We start from the raw sequence: 19,017 nt of genomic DNA, 5'->3' as shown, positions 1-19,017 counted from the left end.
ATGGAGAAGTATCAATGCGGATAGAGTCAGAAACATTGTCAGTGGCTTGAAAAACTCCAAAACACAGGATATATTTGGCCTATCCACTTCTGTCTTGAAAGAGACCATTGAACATGTAGCAGAACCAATGGCTACAGCAGTTAACCACTGTTTGAGGTTGGGAGTATTCCCAGACACACTGAAGCTGGCAAGAACACTACCAATTCACAAGAAGGGAAATACAGAGATTCCATCCAATTTCAGGCCTATTTCAATAGTGCCAATAATGTCAAAAGTGATTGAAACTGAGATGAAGCTGCAACTTACCAACTTTTTTGTGAAGAACAACCTTCTGTCCCAGTCTCAGCATGGCTTCAGAAATGGTCGCTCAACAGCAAGCGCTCTACTGTCATTATCTAAAAAGATACAGGATGCTTTTGAGAGTGGTGATTCACTTGCGCTTACTTTATGCGACCTGAGCAAAGCTTTCGATTGTGTGCCTCATGGCATACTGATTAGGAAGCTCAACAAGTATGGTGTTCAGGGTACAGTTCTAAGCACAATCAAGTGCTACTTGGAAAACAGAAGACAAGTGGTCTCACTGGAAGGAGCCTCATCAAGTATTAGAAATATGAAGCATGGTGTGCCACAAGGCTCTGTATTGGGCCCCCTGCTCTTCATACTCCTCATGAATGACTTCCCAGACAGCCAGGGGTCCATCCTCTTTGCGGACGACACCACACTGATAGCTAGAGGACGAACAACAGAGGAGGCAGCAGAAAGGTCAGTGGAACAACTAAATGCAGCAAAGTCCTGGTTTACTGCAAACAGGATGAAGTTAAATGAGGAGAAAACTAACCTTCTGGTATGTTCCCTCAAGAGGACTGCAGTGGAGTCTGATCCTGTGAAGCTGCTGGGTTTTTGGGTTGACAACAAGTTGAGGTGGAGTCAACATGTGGCTGAGGTCTGCAAAAGACTTTCCAGGGTTATATTCCTTATAAGAAAACTGAGACACATTGTCTCCAGGGATTACCTGGTCTCAGCTTATCACTCCCTTTTTCATAGTCACATCTTGTATGGAATCCTCCTGTGGGGACACGCGCCTTATTGCCATGATGTGCTGCTCCTGCAGAAGAAAGCAATCAGGGCCATTACTTTTGCGGACTACAGGGAGCATTGCAGGCCACTCTTCAAGAAACTGAAGATACTCACCATCCACAGCCAATACATCCTGTCCTCCTTGATGTATGTCAGAGACAACCTGCAGCAGCTGTCAACAAGAAATCAGATACACAGCTACAATACACGCCATGCAACTGACCTGGATGTTCCCCGATGTCGGTTGGCTGCTACTCAGAGAGGCTTCCCATCAGCTGCCTTGGGCTTCTACAATGGACTCCCAACTGAAGTAAAAAGTGCATCACGTGCAAGATTCAGCGCTCTCGTCAGGCAAAAGTTGATTGATAGAGCCTTTATTTTGATGACACAGTCTGTCTGGTAAACCCGGTCAAGGACGACAACAACAAGTATCAAGTATCAAGTAAGTAACAAGACTGGCTTCTCCAATCTCCACACATCTGTGTAATCACTTGTCAGCTGATTTATGATGAATAATTCTATAGTCTGATTCTTACTCTAATATTGGCATATGAAGGAGGCTCCTTTTCCTTTTATATTATCCTTGAAATGCAAAATTTCCAAAAACCTTGTATATACGTCGACGCGCAATTAAAACAGGAACGTATCTGTCAAATTTCATGAAAATCTATTACCGCGTTTCGCTGTAAATGCGCAACATATAAACATTAAGAGAAATGCCAAACCGTCGACTTGAATCTTAGACCTCACTTCGCTCGGTCAATTATGAGTATTAAATGTAAGAAAACGGTATGTAAATTGAAGGCATTAATTATTGTGATACTTCGAATATTATTGGTATCTAAAAAACCACAAAAATAAGAGTATATACTTACTTGATACTTGAATTCTTCGTCCTTGATCGGGAGAACCGGATAGACTGTGTCATTGAGTTCAGGGGATCACCCCTCAAACCCTGGGATTGCGGCTGTTCGTGTTTGAGTATAAGGGCTCATCCACTAGTTCTGCCAATGAGTATAATGGCCGTTGTATTAGGCGTTCCTTCAATATTTGTTTGAATTTTCTGGCTTCGCAATTTTTTATATATTCCGGGAGTTGATTATACAGTCGCAGTGCTGATATTTCAAAACTTTTTTGAGTTGATGTGAGTCTGCTTCGAGGTACATCCAGGTCTGCCGCATGTCGAGTGTTGTAGGTATGTATGTTGCTTCTCTTTGTCATGTTGTTTACTTTATGCTTTATGAATATAAGTGAGCAGAGTACATACAGTATGGAAACTTGGCTAGTACCCTGACGCTAAAATCCGCATCATTGTTTAATAAGATTCATTTAATTGTAATTCTTATGGCCTAGGCCTACTATACAATTTAGTAACCTACAATAACTGTTAATAATTAATAATAGTTATTTTTATATATTTGTTGTATAACAAAAATCTAAGGAAAACCTGAATCATGAATAGCCAATCATATAACGTCTTACAAAGACCTGAAAACCAATCAGGCGAGGGCTTACAAATTTTAGAGCAAGAATATGAAAATTCTCTAGGAATACAGTTCTCTGGCTTGAGATTTTGTGGAATATAGATGCATCAGAAAATAGGGTTCCTTTTCAATTATTTTAAATCAACAAGCCAGCCTGTTTTTAATGTCAAATTATTTATGTATATTAACTGTTTGTGAACTCAATGAATATTATGAGTTCTTAACTGTAAAATATTTCCATTCAGAAGCTAATACTGATAGAAAAATTATTCATGATCTGGACCATACCTTAGCCCAGCAGAGTCAAAAGGATTCATCGAAAACTTCAGCGACCGTCTATTGAGTGAGTGATAGTTAATGAGCTCATTAATAAGGCCTTTTTAGTAAATTGGGGAGTTATTTGAATATTGGTTCAAGCTTGAATACTTCACAACGTGTTAGACATTTAAGTATATTTATTAAGAACTCTTTTCATAAATATATGTTGAAATCTGTAGGAAGCTTATTTCCATGCATAGCACGAATTCATGCCCCTGAGATTTAAAAAAAATCATTTTTTGGATTATTTGTAATTAGTTGAAATATATTTATCGAATCTATGAACTGAACATGTTCAAATTTGCTAAATTCTGAATTGATCCAAATTTACATATCAATATTAATAAATCTTTTGTAATAGCAGATATTATTGTTAATGATAATAACTCCTGTGATATTAGAAATATTGGAAAGCTTATTTACATTGATATATTTCATTGTTGTGTTTATTTATGGAAATAAAATATATTTGTGTTTTAGTCAGCATACAAAGTTTTTATAATTTTTTATTCTTAACCTGATCCATCTCCTGATATACAGTATGAGCTGTCTTGGTACCAAGCATTATGATTATGCAATATATGCAATTAATGAGTCATTAAAAATTAGTTTTATTTTGAGCAACTATTATCTATCATCCTTTGATGATAGTCACATTCATCAGTCAGCAAATATTTATTGATAATTATTATAATAAGTCTGCTATATATCACATAAGGTTCCAGAGATCTTCTAGAATTGGCATCATAAGTAATAAAGAATTTGGAAAGGATAAATTGGTGCACACCAATATTCATGATAAGCGTTTTGTGACTCAATTAGAAAAATAATAGTTGAGTTTCATTATTCTTGATTGGATATATGGTTACTGTATACCAGTCACCGACTATCTTTTTGATTTCTTTCTTGGTATTCTACAATATCTTCAAGAGAGCGGCGGTAAGACTTGGTAAATATCAGTCGCCTACACCATTCATGGTCCATTATTATAAAATTACTCATGCATTTTTATCACTGAGTTAGAGCTGTGGCTAGAACCTCATTATATTTGCGAGCCGGACAGCCTTCAATTCCTGCAAATTTATTTGCATGATAGGGATCATAGTATCACTGTTGGGCACCCAAGTAGCATGTCATATAAAAATCACTATCAATGTGAAGCATATATTGGTATATCCAAATACGGCTTCACAACTTATAATTGCGTTGATCTATATTCTCAATTTTGCTGTTCTCATATCGTTCACTAACTAGTTTGTAAATTTAATCTGTTACAGGATACTCCAGGTGTTTGTTTTTTATAATTTATCAGCTCTTATCTGAAAAATAACCATAATGAGAAGGTCTTCTGCGGGGAGGAAATCTTCGCTTGGAAGGAGGTCGACGAACCTTGCAAAGGCAACCAGTATGAGTTCAGGCCTGGATTCTACTGCTAAGTAAGATTTTTTCAATTGTAATATCATCGATGCTTTGATATTGAAGTATCTATCAAATATCATTTGAACTTTGTTGAGTTAATAATATACTGAAACCGATTATAACTCATTAAACTTCACTTTGTTATATTATTTACTTCTTAGACTATCTAAAAGTGATGAACATATCTTGAAAATTCAAAAATAATTTATAGTAACCTTGTGAACTGAAAAACAAACTGCAAGTATATTATAGTTCAAGCAAATTAAATTAACTAACTAATCAAGCTCTTACTATCTAATTGATTTTGTGGGTTTAGTACAGCATTGATCCGAATTATAACTGAAAGAAACATTTGAAGAAATTGATAAACTGAAAGAGTATTCTAATGAATTGATAAGGTGAAATAAAAACTTATTTTTATAAATATATATATATGTGGGTTTCGAAATAATATGAATTCATATCGATCCTAGAGAAGAAAGTTTAAATTAACGACTCTTGTCGACGTAAGTAGTAAGATAACCGCTTCAATATTTATGCCTATCGCTGATTCATTAATTATTCTCTGTTTTTAGGAAAGAGAAAAAATCGATGCTGCTCAAGCCAGGTTTTACTATGAGACGTTCAACTTCAGAGGACAGACTTTCTGGAATTCCACTTGCTAAGCAAGGAACTCTTTCTGTTCAAAGGCCCAAGAGTCAAATCAATCTGAACTGTATGACACCAAAAACGCCCAAGAATGTTGGCAATAACCCATTAATGGCAGGCTCCAGATCCTCAAGGTAAAATATTTTTGTGACTATTCAAAAACTAGTTTGAATAATAAGTATCGAAATATTATTCTCTTTCAGTGAGAGTATTTAAAAACAGTTTTATTCATTTTAAAAGTCTCTTCTGAAAATGAAAAATTCGTAACTTTAGATTCATGGAAAAACTTTCTATGTACTAAATGTACTTGACTAAACTTGAAGATTCGTTTCAGATCATCAACTTTCAACTATACTTTTAGACTATCAGTTTAAAAAAAATATTTTCAAAGCATCTCATCTTCTTCAAGGTGTTTATCCATAATAAGAAAATGTATAATTGAATAATTGCATATCTTCAAAAGCAGGTCATGAAACTTATCATTGCAATTATTGATTTTAATGCTTTCATAGCAACTTATTACTTCCTGATCACATTGCCAGTCTGAAAAATAAGTTGAGCAGCAGTGTATTTGCCCTTGAACGTCTTTGTGGTGAGGTGGACTAGGATGGCATTCGTCAGACCTATTTTGGAATTTTTCAGTCTCATATCCAATATGGCCTAATAGTCTGGGGTTGTGCATCACAAGCGCAAGATATCTTTATAATGCAGAACAAGGCTGTCAGAGTTATTGCCAGAGCTCCATTTCGTGAACATTGTAGAGAAATTTTGAAGGGATTGTGTATATTAACACTTTTCATTATACATATTACAATGTTTACTGTTCTTAAAAACTAATCCATATAGAATGGAATTGAGAAGTGCTACACACACACATAATGAACGATCAAGTCAATCTTCGAATGTAACAAGAAGCTGCCGTGCTACCAATTTTTCCTTAAACGGTTGGAATAGCATTTAACACCTATCAACCTAAGGATAGTTGTCGGCTCCAATGAAATAGATTCTTGATAAACTGTGAATGGATCTACTGCCTATGAATGAGAAATCCAGTTTTCAGAGCAAATTAACTTATAATCTTCAAAAGAATTTTAGAAATATACACAGATACACAAAGAACAATATATCTTAAGCCTAATTATTTCAGAGTTATTACAAACTAAAATACTTATCTAGTTTACAGTTGAAACACAGTGGCTATTGGCTTGAAAATACAAACAGCTATTTAATAACAAACTAGTACACAATAAACTTGTATAAAACTCAATTTAAAACATTAATAAATTCACTTAAACAGACAATAATTCAGAGCACAAAATTACACACACAACAGCCAGCCATGTTTTCAGAAGAAGAAAGAACAGGAAAAAACCTAAGTTGCAAGTCACGAAGCCAACGCCTCGTTCAGTATCGATTTTTACAGACACGTCACCAAAAAATTATAACTTACAAGTTTAGAATTCACATTCTACATCTGTTCTCAATAAAACTTTATTTTGAAAATGTTATTTTAAATTTTTATACATATTCTATTTAAATAAACTATTTATCTAGTAATTTGTTAACCCTGCCTCGGTGACACCATGGAACAATGCAACAAACATTTACGATAATAAATTCTCCGTCAAAAAGTTTGTCCGTCTATTGATGACTCTGACATTTACTATAAAGTTCCATAGATCTCGAATTAAAGATTCGATTCCAATGTGAGAAGAAAAATGTAATATTACAAAGCAGACTCCACAAGACAGATCACAGCCCCACTAATGCCGCAATCTAAATTATGAATAGGCATTGAAATGAGACAACTTAATTACAAAAGGTTAAGAAATGTGTTAGAAATATTTCTCGTATATAATCCCTTCTACTCTGTCAAAGAATATATGGAGAAAAAATATATATTCAAGGGATTTTGAAATAAATGAAAAATAATTTATATTTTTTAAAAATGTGTATTATTGTATATTATGAAATGTATTTAATGTATATTTGTAATTTGAGTCCAATCTACTGTTACTGTTTATTGTAGTGTTATATTGACCTTTTTATTGTGCTTTATTGTATTGTGTTGACTGGCCTATATATGTCAAATTGTTATGTACAGTTGAGGCTAATAAAGATATTCTATTCTAATGTTTTGCAATAATTCCAGGAATGAATATTGAAAATAATGTGTGCTCTCTGTTTAATTAGGGCTTACCGAACTTCCAGCATGGAATCGAATAGATTGAGTAGCATCGGAACTGGTATGAGGTCAACAAGGAAGGAAAGAAGACCAATCAATACCAAAGAATTCCAAACAGATGCATTGAAAAGAGTAAGCGTTAGCAAAAGCAATTTTTTATCTAAAATTCTTTTGAATTTAATGGGATAGAATATAAAGCTATAAGTAAATGATTTCTATGAATTAATGTAATCTGTTTGATATTCAGATGGTAATAAAATGAGTTTATAATAAAATTAGTTTGGTAATAAATTAGTTTTGAATTACATGCGCTGATCAGAACAAAAACTAGGGTACTCTGCCTTCAAGGCGAATAATTTCGCCTTGCTCTGCCTTTACTTGTGAATTGTAATGCAGCATCGACTCGATACTGAGTCGGCATCTATTTAACGAGCAATTAATGCCATATTCGTGTTGTTCACTCTCATTTTAGTTTGCCTAAAATCGTAATTTAAATTGTTTTCAATTATATATAGGCTACCCACATTGTTCTCAAATCAGCTAGTAAGTATTAAATAATTAATACACAATTAATTTTTCTTCGTTCAATTTGCAGATTCAAGACTATTTTTTGAAGCAAGCGAATTGTCGCGAAATCCTTGATAACAGCATGACCATACGTCCGATGTCAACGAAGAAGTTCATAAATATGACAGAGCACCTGCTTCAGAAGATCAATAGCGAATTGCCTCCGTTGACCAACAATAATTACGTTGATGAAATTATAAAGAACATGAAAATCTTCAACTACGGAGGAAAGTTGGAAAAATCTTGGTTGATTACAGGTAACTATATATTTTGAAAATTTATATCAAAAGGTGGTGATCTAGTCTCACCAGCTTTATACAGTACTAAATAGCTGATGACAAGAAGCAGAATACCTTAGGACTCTGACCATAAGACTCCCATTGAAAAATCTTAAAAAAAGCAGAAGTTTTTCCCCCTGTCCAACAAAAGTAGTCTACAGTTGAAGGATTATTAACTGGGTTCTCTGCTTTGTGTGATCTACATTAATGATTTGCCTTGTTGTCTGATTGTGTGTGTATTGTATGCACACACACGATGTCAGCCAAGGCCAATTGCCAATTCAATATACAACTGCAATTTCAAGAACCCTCCATTAATTGGATCAGTGCTGCTTATATGCTGGGTTCAAATTCTAAAAAAGTGGGATATCAAGTAAAATTACTAATTGAAGTATAGTAAATTCTACTTAAATCAAAGCTATGAAAAAGAGTACAAGAATCTCCTGATTGTTAACTCGCCAATAAAGCTGGAAAACCATATTTATGAAACTTATATTTTATATGAACGTAATTATTAATTATAAGTTATATTTTCCTGCTTCAGGGAGGGCTATTTGAAATGATTGATAGGGATAATTCGAAATGATTCATAGTAATGTCCACATGTTTCTCTGTCTGTTCAAAAGAGGGTGTCTACAGGCAATTATATAACTATAAACTGATATAATCATTCACTGATTTATCTGAGGTTCGTATTAGCTCATTTATTGTACATACAACTAACTTTCGATAGCAACTTTGTTGTTTGTTTCAAAGAATTGAATCAAATAGAAGTAATCTATACAAATCTAAATCCTGTTATTAAGCGTAACAGAATCAGATTTTCAAGTGAAAAGTAGGAAATTAAATCCAAACGCCAAAATTGCAAAAGTTTAATTAATTCGTAATCAAATTATGACAAAAATATTAATAACGTGAATAGGAGGGAGCTGAAAGGAGGCTTCGCGCCCTGAAGAGGGGTCGGAAGCGGAGTGAAGCTCTCTTAACCTAGCTCCGCAGTGCAGGCTGGTTGCTTGGCTGACTCCGACTATAGTGAGGTCCACGTTATAATGACAGTGAAGAAAGATAAAAGAAAACGTTGCCAAGTCTCTCCATTTTGCCACTGAGTGTACACTGCTGTTACTCAATTCATCCCATTAAATTTGATCTAATAGTAATTATAATTTTTTCATAATTTGATTCAAAAATTTGCTTTTATAACTGAGATTAGATTTTTATTTTTATACAAACCTGAAATGGCGGCTAATTTAAAAAGCTGTGATACACCAATCTGAATTTCAAAACAACAGAAATTAAGCTATTTGGTAGGTATTCTATTCCAATTTCTTTCAAAAGTTATAGAAAAATAGAAATCCTTTTTAAAATAAGTAATTTCATTGGAAATAATTCTGAAATAACCTTTCAATTATTTTATACCGGTACGAGTAGGTCTAACCTAAACGTGTAGGCTAACTGAAGCATGCATAAAGTCATGGCTAATTATTAACTTCTAAAATGTCATTTCAGGTATTTTAATTTGTGTTTCTCATACGGTAATGTCTAAAAATTATTTCATTGTTTCAAAAATACATTTTTCCTCCACCCACTGTATAAAGTACTTACTCATCTGAGCTTGGACCTTCTAACCTATTACAATATAAGTTTTTAAAATAGAAATGCTTCCCATGTTATTTAAATGGAGTTACTTTTCCTCCCTAGGGAGTTTTTCTGTTTTTTACTACCGAGAGCGAAAAAGTGACACTTCAGTATTATGTTTAAGGGAGTAAAGTAAGCACTTTAGACAGTAGGTGGAGGAAAAAATTATTTTATTTGCAGTTTTTATAAAAATGTAGGTGGAGGAAAAATGTTGTGTATATTACGAGTGAAAAATGTTTTTCCTCCCTCAGGAAAATTGTTGCCCTCGGCTCCGCCTCGGGCTTCAAACTTTTTCCGCAGGGAGAAAAACAGCACTTTTCACTCTAGATATACAAATAGCTATTAAATCAATTATACGAATTTTGCTCCAAAGTATTTTGATAGAATTGTTAGTCTACTTTTGTACAGTCACTGTCAAAAGTAAAAATAAAATATTCTGGCAAACTGACAACATTGCAAAGCTGGAGAGAGATAGCGCTATCTGTTTTGTTGTAAGATAGAAAAGGACAGCAACAATATTGTCAATTGTACACTGCCATTATAACGTGGACCTCACTATAGGCGCTGAGACAGCAAATAATAGCAGCGTTGGTGGGAATGCGAGCGACCGCAGTAAGCTCTTCCACCTAGCAATGGTCGGCGTAGTTCCGCCTAGCGGACAGATTCAAGATCAATCCGGTCGGCTAATTTGACATCATTATCTGATGACAGACATATCTGAGCCGAGCGGAGCGGCAGTTTAGCTTCATTCATATTCATCAGTTTCATTCCAGTTTTATTATTTACTATATTTGGTGTATGTTTCATTTACTCGTGTTTCAATGTAATAATAAGCTGCGTACACATATTCGTGCTTCCAACCCGCACCGAGCACGCTCCTCCCTCGTACCGCCTTCGTACCACCATCGAACCACAGTCGGACCGCCCACGCACCCATCATGAACGTTACGGAAGATGTTAGATCTTCTCGCGTTCCCCGGTCGAACTACTCTTGCTCCCCGGTCGATCATCAATCGCTCTGCTGGAGTGACGTTCGGTTGCGGAGCAGAGCGAGAGTCTGTACGCACCTTTATGTATTTCAATTATTATAATTAGTACCTTTTCAATTGGTAGGCTACCTTTTTGCAATAAGTAATCTTATATTCTATATTGGAACAGCATAAAGTTTCAGAGTTTACAATTCAATTGACTTTTTCCATGATGATTTTTAAAATTGATTTTTTCAATTGTTTTTTGACATTCTGAACCTTATGGCTAAACTTGGTGTCGCTGAGAACGAATCAGAATTCCTTTATCTTGAAAAATAACGAAAAACCCCAGCGGCTGATCATCCGGCAACCGTTAACAGTCATCCTACAATGCGGCCGAAACACTTCCCGTTCAGGCAGACATCTCAAATGACAACTCAGCCAAGCATCCAGCTTGCACTGAGGCGCTAGGTTGAAGGAGAGCGCCGGCTTGGCTGGTGGCTGTTGTAGATTGGCAAGAGTTGAGTGCCTCTCACACCCTGCATATGTAGGATGCGTGTAGCAGCTAGATCCTCCACACAGTTTAGCGATAACCACCCGTATTTTAAAGCACTATCCTTAGTAACGAATTCACTTCGTTACAATAATAGTATACAGTATAATATACTATTACTAGAGACCCCCTGGGTTGAAGAACTCGCTCATGAACCGTTGTATTAATCTCTGAGACCCGCAACTTGTAATTATATACAGAGTTGGTGAGAATTATTATGGAAACAGCTAAATATATCTTTTACAAGTATGATATTACAATAGAATTACAATAGTAAGCTCCATGGTAATCCTATTCAATTGAAAAAAAAACTTTCTGTCGCTTCAAAACTTTTGTGCCACTATTCATCAACGTCTGTCTGAGACAGATTCTTTGATATCCAAATAGCACATTTATGCAGGCAGACCCCGATCTACTATGACTGTTGAGTTAGAAGAACAAGCTCTTAATGAAATTTATGAACATCCCGAGAAGAACACGAGAGAATTGTCAGTGCAGTTTAATGTCAATCAATCTATTACTTGGAGGATACTAAAAGAGCAACAATTACATCCATACCACCTCCAGAAAGTTCATACTCTATTGCTACGAGACTGTATTCCCCGTGCTGGTATTTGCCGATGGTTTTTAGTAAAACTTGTTTACCCAAACTTTTTAACAACCGTTTTATTTACCGACGAGGCACACTTTACAAGAACAGCTATCGTTAACGTCCACAACTAACATATTTGGGCAGCTGAGAATCCTCATACCATCAGAATCTTCCACAACATCAGTTTTCAGTAAACATTTGGGCAGGAATCATAGGAGATCATCTACTTCTGTTCGAGCTTCCTCCCAGGCTTAATGGCACAATCTACTAGTCTTTTGGTATAAGTTTAATGTCATTTAGATATGCTACTTTCATATAAAAAAACCGAATATTTTATTTGCAATCAGCTACAACTTATGAGTTATTAGTTCTCTCCTCATAAAACAGCAAATTTTTGTGGTGTAATGTACTACATAAGAATACATTTTATCCAACTTTTATCCAAATTTAGTTTACACAGCTTACATCATTCTTTTCAGAATTAAATTCTCTACAATTTTTATTGCGAAAAATTATTTGTTTACTGGTCATTAAAGAAAGTTATTGGGCATCAAACGTAGAAGAATATTTTTCCATATGAATCCAGCATAATTTTTTCAAAAACAAGTCCCCAAACAATTCAGCATTGGTGTATTTCACCAGAGGAACTGAATTCCGGGCTAAATCTTTCACTCTGTATAGCTCGCTAATGAAGCATTTATGGATATATGTTTATAAGAACTTTTTTTCTTATTTTTACCTCTACTATCACGTATTAAATTATTTTACCATAATTATGAATCACCCTGTATATGTATGTATGTATGTGACCGGATCTCGAAAACGGCTCTAAAGATTCTCACGAAGTTTGGAACAAAGTAGTTTATGATATGAGAATTCGATTGCACTAGGTCTGAACCCTGGGATAACTCCCTGAAGGACATTAAAAGGATAAATACGTCCTTGGAAAAACAGCTGGTAATTTTGTCTCCTGTCGATACCGTAATGGAAGTAAGTGACCGAGTGCATGTGTGGGATCATTCAGATGATCTCACGAGAAGAAAAATTCAGCAAGAAGAACTTTGTTCATTTCTCTTTTTTTTAGAAAACATGTTTACTTCAGAAAGTCCAAAATAGTAACTAGATGCTGTTAGTGTAGAATAGTACATAATATATTAACAAATATTGTAGCAAACATTGTGTATCATTCTAAATCGAATTCATAGTATATCTATTTGTATATTGATGATGTGTCTGTTTTTTGAAGTGTGAATAAATTACTGTTATTTTGATGAGTGATAGTAGCTTGGGCATAATCCTGTTGGGCCTCCTCATGTAACTGTAAAAATAATTGTATGATTAAGAAAATGAATATAAACTATAAATTCAAACTTTCGTTTTTTCAAATTTTCTATGCTTTTACACTCCAGAGCAAAGCTTGGTCCCCTGATATTAAACTGCTATCATAAGTAGTATTAATTACGTGTATGTTACATACAGACGTTAACGGAAGAAAGTTTATATAGAACATAGAAATTAATGTTGTGTATTATTCAGCTGAAATCATGTGTCGGCGCATAAAGTCTGACAGTCTGTGTGACAACTGCCAAATAATAGCATCAGCTTCTTTAAATGAATGGAAACATTTCAGAGAATAGCATGCAAATAATTCCAACTAAATGATAAATCAAAACACAGTTTTTCTTATGTACTTTCAATGTTAGTTTTATATCCTGAAAAAGGACAAAGGAGTGAGTCAATTTTGTTGTCAAACGAACTCGACCTGTAAAAAGTTTCGAAGAATACGTGTTCAAAATTTGAAGCTGATTGATCAATTCTCTCTGAAGTTTTTGTCGAACATGCAGACAGAAAACGACTTTGGGCTCTAGTAGATCAAAAGTGAGTACTTGGCTAACGCTCGTTCAATAATAATCCATTTTGAAATGAAATGAAGTGCATGGAATAAAGTGAATGATGTTGTTTCAGTGAACGCGCAACACTCGTGGCAGTACGTGGTTGGTCTAATAGTGTGGTTGGTGGATGCTGTTACCCTCGCCGAATCAGTTGCTGGCGATTTGAATATTCTCTACCCAGATTCGCTGGGAGAGGAAAATTCAATTGACGAAGGCGAAGAAGGAGTCGACAAAGAGGAAGAGGAAGTGGACAATGTTCTTCATGATAACTGGAAGGTAAATTTACTGTTAATGTTCACTTGGTTCGGATCCCACATAAGAAGCGATTCGAGTTTATTTGAGCAGCAAGCCTAACTACTTATGTATGTTGCTATTCAGTAAGTAGCGTAATAATATTCGTATAAGTGTTGAACTCGTTGTTGGTCGGGTTCAGTTATGAATATCGATGGAAAAATCTATATTTCCCAACATCTATATACACCCATTCACTATCCCACTTATTATAGCGACGCAAAACTATAGGCTCATTGTTCCCTTACATCTTTCATTACCTAGGCACAAGTCTAGGACACAGATATGGGCTTCATCCTTAGCAGGAAGAGTTTCACAGTTATATTTTTATAAATATCTTGACTGACCATGAGAAGTGAATAAACGAATTACATTATTTTGTAAAATAGGGTTTGCTGTAAAAGTTTTCAATACAATATTCCATTATGCAAGGTTCCATATCGAAGAATTAATGTTCAGGCTGGCTAGTCCGCATGCTATAACCTGGAAAGGTAAGAAGTATTGTTGGACCTTGCTTTAGAATCAAAGGTTTTTGATATGTGTTACTGTTTGTAAGTTTATTTTATGGATTAATCTTATGAATTTTGAAGTCGCCCTAAATTCTCTGTCTCTGGTATATTTTGTGATATAATGCTGCTTTTGAAGCAAGAAAATCAATTCTAATGTGCACGGAAGGAAGTCATGTTTCAAAGCTTCTTATTGGAAGAAAATTCTTCATTTTTATTGGATAAAAATTGGAGGAATTTTCTCAAGTTACTTTCACATTGGAAGAAAAATCTCCAGATGGGAAAAGTCAAGCATTTGATTTTCTCCCGTTTAGTCCAGTCCCCTCCTATAATTATGGCTTCAATGAAAAAGTGCACATTCATAAATTCATTCAATTGTCTTACATCAAACCTCTTTGATTGGTAGAGAGGACTGTGGAGTCACATCTCTCTCTATTGAAAAATATTTTAATCTCATTGTCTTGGTATAATTAAGGCAAGAAAACATAGAAAATGTTATTTTTAGTTGAAGACCTTGATTTACCAATATGAATCCATTGTATTGTTATTATTTTCTAATTCAAAATTGGAGCACATAACAAGATGTGCTACTATTACCAACCAATCCATAAGTGTTGATTACCAACAAACGTCCATAAGTGAACAAGAGAAACATAGTGCCATTAAAGGAGCAATTAATTTGTGACATCTGTTTAATTTCAGTATTTGAAAATAATATGTATTTTTTATCGGAAGATAATTTTTTCAGTTGATTGTGCCTCAACTAGCAACAGCTTACATAAGTTACATAGAAGGAGATCCTGAGTTCGAAGCCAGGCAAGACGCTAGAGCAGATCAGATCTTCCATAGAATAAGTAAGAGAATTTCAAACCTCCATTCTAATGAATCTTATGTGTTATATGACATGTATTGAAAGTAAAGACTTGAGATGTAACAACCAATCAGTTAACAAGTTCCACTTCTTTCGCTAATATCAATACCGTATCTATCAAACTCACTCTTCACTGAACAAATAACAAAAATCTACGGTTTCGGTTTGCTGTGATTACAATAGTAATGATCTCATGCTTACTGTTCATACTGTACGTTTCTTTCTTTACGTTAGAGTTCAAAATCCAATGTTGGCCAAAATGTAGTTTAGTTATTTTTGAAAACAACTTTTAAGGGCCGGTTTCCGAGCTCGGGATTTGGCTAAGCTCTAGACTTTAAACAGCTGGAGTAAGAAAATTGGCTTTCCGAAACGGGGCGTAGTCGTAGTCATTGTCAAAGTCACGTTTGAATTAAATTTCAAAAAACTAGAAAATTAAACACAAAATAAAATGAAGAGAAAATAATGTAAAGTTTCAGCTATTTTTACTTTCCTTGCCCTACTACCATAGGTAAGGAAAGTATTGCTTTCCAAAAAAAATTAAGGTACCCCAATTTCAAGTTTTCTATACGTTTCAAGGTCCCCTGAGTCCAAAAACATGATTTTTGGGTGTTGGTCTGTGTGTATGTGTGTATGTCTGTGAACACGATAACTCCATTCCTAATTAACCGATTGACTTGAAATTTTAAAGTTAAGGTCCTTATACCATGAGGACCCGACAATAAGAAATTCAATAAAATTCAATTCAAGATGGCGGAAAAAATGGCGGATAATTACTAAAAAACCATGTTTTTAACGATTTTCTCAAAAACGGCTCTAACCATTTCCTTTAAATTTATACCATGGATAGCTATTTATAAGCCCTATCAACTGACATGAGTCTCATTTCTGGGAAAATTGCAGGAGCTGCGTAATATTCTCGAGAAAAATGGCGGATAATTACTAAAAAACCATGTTTTTCACGGTTTTCTCGAAAACGGCTCTAACGATTTTCTTTAAATTTATACCATGGATAGCTATTTATAAGCCCTATCAACTGACATGAGTCTCATTTCTGAGAAAATTGCAGGAGCTGCGTAATATTCTCGAGAAAAATGGCGGATAATCACTAAAAAACCATGTTTTTCACGGTTTTCTCGAAAACGGCTCTAACGATTTTCTTCAAATTTATACCATGGATAGCTATTTATAAGCCCTATCAACTGACATGAGTCTCATTTCTAGGAAAATTGCAGGAGCTGCGTAATATTCTCGAGAAAAATGGCGGATAATTACTAGAAAAAACCATGTTTTTCACGGTTTTCTCGAAAACGGCTGTAACGATTTTCTTCAAATTTATACCATGGATAGCTATTTATAAGCCCTATTAACTGACATGAGTCTTATTTCTGGGAAACTAATGGGGGGTTCACCCCATCCTTGAGAAATGGACTTTGTAACCTCCTTCTCGTGCATGAGGTAGGTAGGTAGGTAGAGCAATCTATAAAAATAACACATAGTCGAGATATTTCTTCTGTAGAACAGCTGTTTTGACGACTTTTAAAAAATCATCAGATTTAACAATTATTTACACAAATGAAAAAGTACTCTGAAAACAATTATATACACTAGTCTGATCGTAGTTTCAAATAATTATGTTGCCGCCAATCGTCATTATGTTATTTCTCTAAATTATTGTCTTTTAAGAATGAGGCTCCCAGTTCAATGAGCAAGGAAAGTTGTGTGAGTGTACCACATCAGATTTTTAATTATTTAGAAATGATCAATTTCGTCAAGGAAAAGCGTTTCCAATTATAGAAATGAGAAAATAAAAACTGCAACACTGTTACAAAAACTGCGACTACGCCCCGTTTTGGAAAGCTGATTTTCTGACTCCAGCTGTTTTAAGTCTAGAACTTAGCTAAATCCCGAGCTCGGAAACCGACCCTTCATCTTTTAAACAAATTTCAATTCATAGTAAGTTTCACTTTTCTCTCCAACACAAGGATGAGAAAATTCAGTTTTTTACTCTCCTGAGAAACAGTATAATAAAGCTGGTTGACTTAACACTGTTAGCCGACGATCATTCAGCAGTTTCTACAATCTGAAAATTTATGTTTAATTGATGCTCTACAACCTGAAACACTTCGTGGAAATCTTTTGCATCCTGCGATTTCAGTAGAATATATTTTGTGATAAGGTTGCTCAATTTATTTATTATTACTTGATGTGTTTGCAGTGGAGAAGATGAACTTGAGTGACGAATCGAATGCAGCTTTGGAAGCTGAAGTTGTTTCGTTAAAAAGCATTTTGAATGAGTACATTGCAAAAGATTCCGAATTAAAGGTAATTATAATTTCTATACTCAATATCATCATATTTTATGACCAGAAATGCTTGTTATTGCTAATTATTTCTATCTGGTTGAACAATCATATAATAATTTTGTTCAATTAATTAAAAAAATTGTCCAAGATCAAACTCTATTCTAAAATTGCCACATTCCTGTATATAATAATTATTCCAGCAGTTGGTTAACTGCAATTTCTAAGAAAATCTTCCATCTTAGTCCACATTCAGCAAAAATAATGAAATTTGATCGTGTAAGTCTTCAAATCTTATCCTTGAATGTAATCCTATAGAATATACCTATATTCCTCACTGTAATGTATATTATGTTTTCATAAAAAACCACGACTGTGAACAGATTAGGATGGTTACTATCATCCATTTTTATTGAACCTTATTTTCAAGAATTTGCTTTCTATGGCATGATATATTTTTACTATTTTTGTTTATTGTATCAATTTTGTTTACAAATAATAGATTTTCAGTTTTTGAAATAATATTAAGTTGATTTGTGTTGCAGAACAAAGTGGCGCATCTCGAAACTTTGACGGCTGACTCTGAAATGCTTATTGACTACATAGATAAAACAAAAAATTACATACTTAGTCGCAAACAAGAAATCGAATCAATGCAGATGGAGATTGAAGTGTTAAGTGAGTAAAATTTCATGTACAATTACAAATTACACTACTTGTAATAAGTATCCCAGGCTTATAGTCTGTGTAAAATAAGTTGAAACTTGGCCCTCCATCCGAAGAAATTACAAGGTCGCCAATTCGTGTGAAATTGCAACTTTCTCAAATTTTCAATTCAATTTCAGAATTGTATGTAAAATATCATCCCCGATATCCTAGTAGTGCTAAAAACGTTTCAGGGTTGAAGGATTAAAAGGAAATTAAACTTTTATGATGAAATTGGAAACATCGCTAAGATCTGTTTTTCTTTTTAATGTCACTTTTCTCAGAATCATGGGGCGTTGTAATGCGTAATAATTTTATATCAAATCAAAGGGGAGAATGTTTCCTTTCTATTGGTGTCTGGATACATGCAAATACAGCACAACTGCCTATGCAAAACAAATATATTAAAATGTGGAAACTTATGTAACGACATAGCAGTCTGAATGTTGAGTAAATACTTGTACTCACAGGGCAAATGGCTTTCGGAAGTTACCTCCAAGATCAAGATCCCCAATTCAACACTTGCAATAAATTCAAAGAAGTATTGAAGATGAACGTTACACCCGAAAGTGCTCCACCGCAGTAGTATTTACATGAATTCACTTTAAATTGAGATATCGTTTTATTAACTGTTCAAATTGACCAACTAACATTTCGTAATAGAAAGTATAAAATTATAGAATGTAAATATCCACAAATTCAATTGTTTTCAAAATCTTTAAAGTGAA

The 19,017-nt window shown here is 34.5% G+C and overlaps 1 protein-coding gene across 2 annotated transcripts in view; it reads left to right on the top strand.

The window, feature by feature from the left end:
• LOC111048601 (kinetochore protein NDC80 homolog) overlaps positions 1 to 19,017 on the top strand; it is a 44,762-nt gene that overhangs the window by 15,706 nt on the left and 10,039 nt on the right. For both annotated transcript variants that reach the window (XM_039430297.1, XM_039430298.1), the window contains 8 exons: positions 4,157 to 4,315; positions 4,874 to 5,080; positions 7,140 to 7,263; positions 7,727 to 7,955; positions 13,690 to 13,892; positions 15,162 to 15,267; positions 17,500 to 17,606; positions 18,130 to 18,262. In XM_039430297.1, coding sequence (XP_039286231.1) covers positions 4,215 to 4,315; positions 4,874 to 5,080; positions 7,140 to 7,263; positions 7,727 to 7,955; positions 13,690 to 13,892; positions 15,162 to 15,267; positions 17,500 to 17,606; positions 18,130 to 18,262 — 1,210 coding nt within the window. In that variant the 5' untranslated portion in view covers positions 4,157 to 4,214. The remainder of the gene's footprint in view (positions 1 to 4,156; positions 4,316 to 4,873; positions 5,081 to 7,139; positions 7,264 to 7,726; positions 7,956 to 13,689; positions 13,893 to 15,161; positions 15,268 to 17,499; positions 17,607 to 18,129; positions 18,263 to 19,017) is intronic.

This window comes from Nilaparvata lugens, chromosome 6, assembly GCF_014356525.2.
Source record: "Nilaparvata lugens isolate BPH chromosome 6, ASM1435652v1, whole genome shotgun sequence".
NCBI lineage: Eukaryota > Metazoa > Arthropoda > Insecta > Hemiptera > Delphacidae > Nilaparvata > Nilaparvata lugens.
This window is presented reverse-complemented; position numbering and strand designations above follow the sequence as displayed.